Here is a 2,845-nt window from a genome sequence, read left to right on the forward strand (position 1 = left end):
CTCCCTCCACGCTCCCAGAACCCCTTCCTTGCGCGCCACCACCTCAGGTACATCCAACTCCACCACCTTCACCCCCACCCCCGTCGCTTCGGCAGCTCTCGCGCACAGGGCCAAGACCAACCCGTCCATCCCTCCTCCCAACACCACCACCAGGCGCTCCCGAAGCCTCCCACCCTTGTCCAACCGCCTGTTCGCGTCGCCCTCCTTGTCCTCCAAGAAAGTCTGAACCGCCCTGAGCACAGCCGAGGCGCGGGTGGCGTAGCACCAATGAAGCAAAGGGCTGGCGCGAAAGGAGGAGTACCCCGAGGGACCAGCGCTGGCCTCTGCCAGGGAAGCCAGGAGCGGGATTGTATCGGACGGAAGGACGTGGGCGACTGAGTGCAAGTAGCCATGGCGGGCCATTGACCTATGCAGGCGGGTTGCGGTGGGAATTTGTCCGAGCGCGTGAATCGAGGCTAACTCACGTTTTAAAAACTCTTCAAGTTTCGAAAACGCTTAAATGGATCTCACTTACCATTTACATAGCGCAGCTGTGTCCGCTGTGCGAGAAATGGCAGGAGCAATGGTGGTGGAGCCAGTATTTTTATTCATGTGTAAGTGAAAGAGCCCCTCACTTTCCTCGTATCAATTTAATTTGTATCAAATTCTCAGCTGAGTACCTTGTGTTTCGGCGGTCATCTTTTTGATCATCTTTTTCTAAACACAACAAAATCTGTCACAATTCACTTGATCAATGTCGATGGAGGTCTCAAGTCTAAGAAGTTGGGGTTTGTCATGGAGCAGCTCACTTGACACGAGGACTTTCGACTAGAGTGCACCCACCCACTTGATCTGCATTGATCCCTGTGAAAGCCACGATTTTCAGGCATCCAAGAGAATTTGATAATTTGGAAGGCATGACTGGTCAGCTCCGGCGCGTACGTTGCATCAGAGTTAAAAATCGGTTGTTTGTCCCTTCTAAATTGTGAAAGCACCATCGTTGTGTGAGAGCGTTAGAGACCTCAGCTAATGCACACCAAATAATGGCATGGGGGGCCAAATATCCAGAGAAAAGTGTGCCTTTCGACTCCTTGCGTTGCTGCACTCGGGGCGGAGCATGAGCTTGGGCCCGTGTAATTAAGTACTCGTGGACGGAGAGGCTAAGCGATGAGAGGTACTCGCCGAGAGTCAGGTCTATATCTCTGCTAGAGGTGAAGGAAAGAGGCACGACCAAAGGGGCAAACTCTGAGCATTGTCCCTTTTAACTCTCGTTTCATACGGCTTGCTTCGCGGTGCATCAACGGCCCGCAGATTTGTCCTTTACATTTTCAGCATGCGGGTAGCTTATGCCTTTGATGGGAGGAAGGAAGCAGTGGGGAGGTTGGCCTGCTCGACAATGTTCAGTACTTTCAGCGTATACCAGCTCACCAGTACGCAACCACGACATAAAGCATGAAATGATCGGTAGTGATGACGAAGATGAGGAAGCCAGGGAACGCGCGTCATGGACGACCGTCACGTCTCGCAAAAAAGGGAAGGGTGGCAAGGAACGGGGGAGACGACTTTCTCACGGCAGCCAAGCGGACGCGTCGTCCTTTCACCACCAGACCCACTATTCGAGGTAAAGCATGAGAAAAATAAATGATGATATTATTTTCCTGCCGTGTCTTTCAGCGTTCGATGCAGTTTTTATCCTACACCTGGTGCATCATGTCTCACCTCCGTTTTACGTGCGTAACCGTGTCCTAACTCTTTCGAAAGGGACAGAGACAGGGCTTTAAGTTCACCCGAAGATATAGCAGAAGAGGGCTCTCGCCTGCTGGTAGCTGTGGAAGCGGCGAAGTCTTGTCTCGCTTCAACGACCTTTTTCCTTAACCTTGAGAACGCCCTCTTGACTCGCAGCACAAAAAAAGTCGCCGATAATGAAGAAGAAAACAACACCAGGGAGATCCGTTCCTTGGTCTGCTATGGTCTTGGTAGCATTCAGAGCACGAACAGTCATGCATTGTGGCAGCTGGCATGCGTCTGTCTGATCAAGGATCGGCTTAATGTTCATCTCTCCCCGCCTAGGCCAAGCACCACTCTGCCCTCCCACCCCCCCTCGACCTCTTCCAGCGTCTGCCCTCTCTCTCCTTCCTCAACATCCCAAGTTCAGTCCCTTACATTGCCCTTGGTGGAGGCTGAGATGTTCGATCCAGTCTTCGACGATGTAGACAGCTACCTTCTCAATCGTCTTGGCTGGCGCGTTATCCCGCACAACGAGGAATGCAAACGGCCCGCGCGAGTCCCCACTCTCTTCTTCATGCCATGCTGCCACCGTCGCCTGTATAGCAATCTGTTGTGGGCAAACTGGTCGCCGGAATCGTTGAAGAACATGGTGGTGGTGGGGAATAGTCTGAAGAGCTACCAAGAGCGGGCGTGGGCGCTGGAGGAGGACCTGGACCCTACCGATTGCGTGCTTCCCCTCCTGCCCTGGGTGAGAGAGATGCCCCTCTCCTGGAGAACGAGGACAGGGTCGGGTGGCACGACGGGATGCTGGCCAGGGATGGGGAGGGAGGAGGAGAAGGGAGGGCCGAAGGGAGAGGCGCGGGGGATGGACGACAGGGTGGTCAAGACGGCTTTTGTGGATATGCGTGTGGTCGACTTTGTGAATCTACCTCCACCTGTGGGAGAAGCAGGCGGAAGTGAGGAAAAGGACGTGGCGAAGAGAAGCCTTTGGCACCGGCGCCCCCCCGAGTACCGTGCCGGGACAGGCTCCAGCAAGGGGGGAGTATGATTTCAACCATGGGGAGGGCGTGTGCCTGAACGAGGAGGTCGAGGGAAGGAGGTTCAGCATGGGCTGAAAGTACTCTTTACCACCTGGAAG

General features: G+C 54.3%; 1 protein-coding gene across 1 annotated transcript; it reads right to left on the reverse strand.

The window, feature by feature from the left end:
- Nucleotides 1–2,137: 2,137 nt before the first annotated feature.
- On the reverse strand, nt 2,138–2,546 carry NGA_2129600 (srr1-like protein; the record flags this gene model as incomplete). The annotated part of the gene is made up of 1 exon (XM_005853866.1): nt 2,138–2,546. A coding segment is annotated over one exon (409 nt), but the record flags the coding sequence as incomplete, so codon positions are not given.
- Between the last annotated feature and the right edge of the window lie 299 nt (nt 2,547–2,845).

This window comes from Nannochloropsis gaditana (genome assembly GCF_000240725.1).
Source record: "Nannochloropsis gaditana CCMP526 unplaced genomic scaffold scaffold700, whole genome shotgun sequence".
Taxonomy (NCBI): domain Eukaryota; class Eustigmatophyceae; order Eustigmatales; family Monodopsidaceae; genus Microchloropsis; species Microchloropsis gaditana.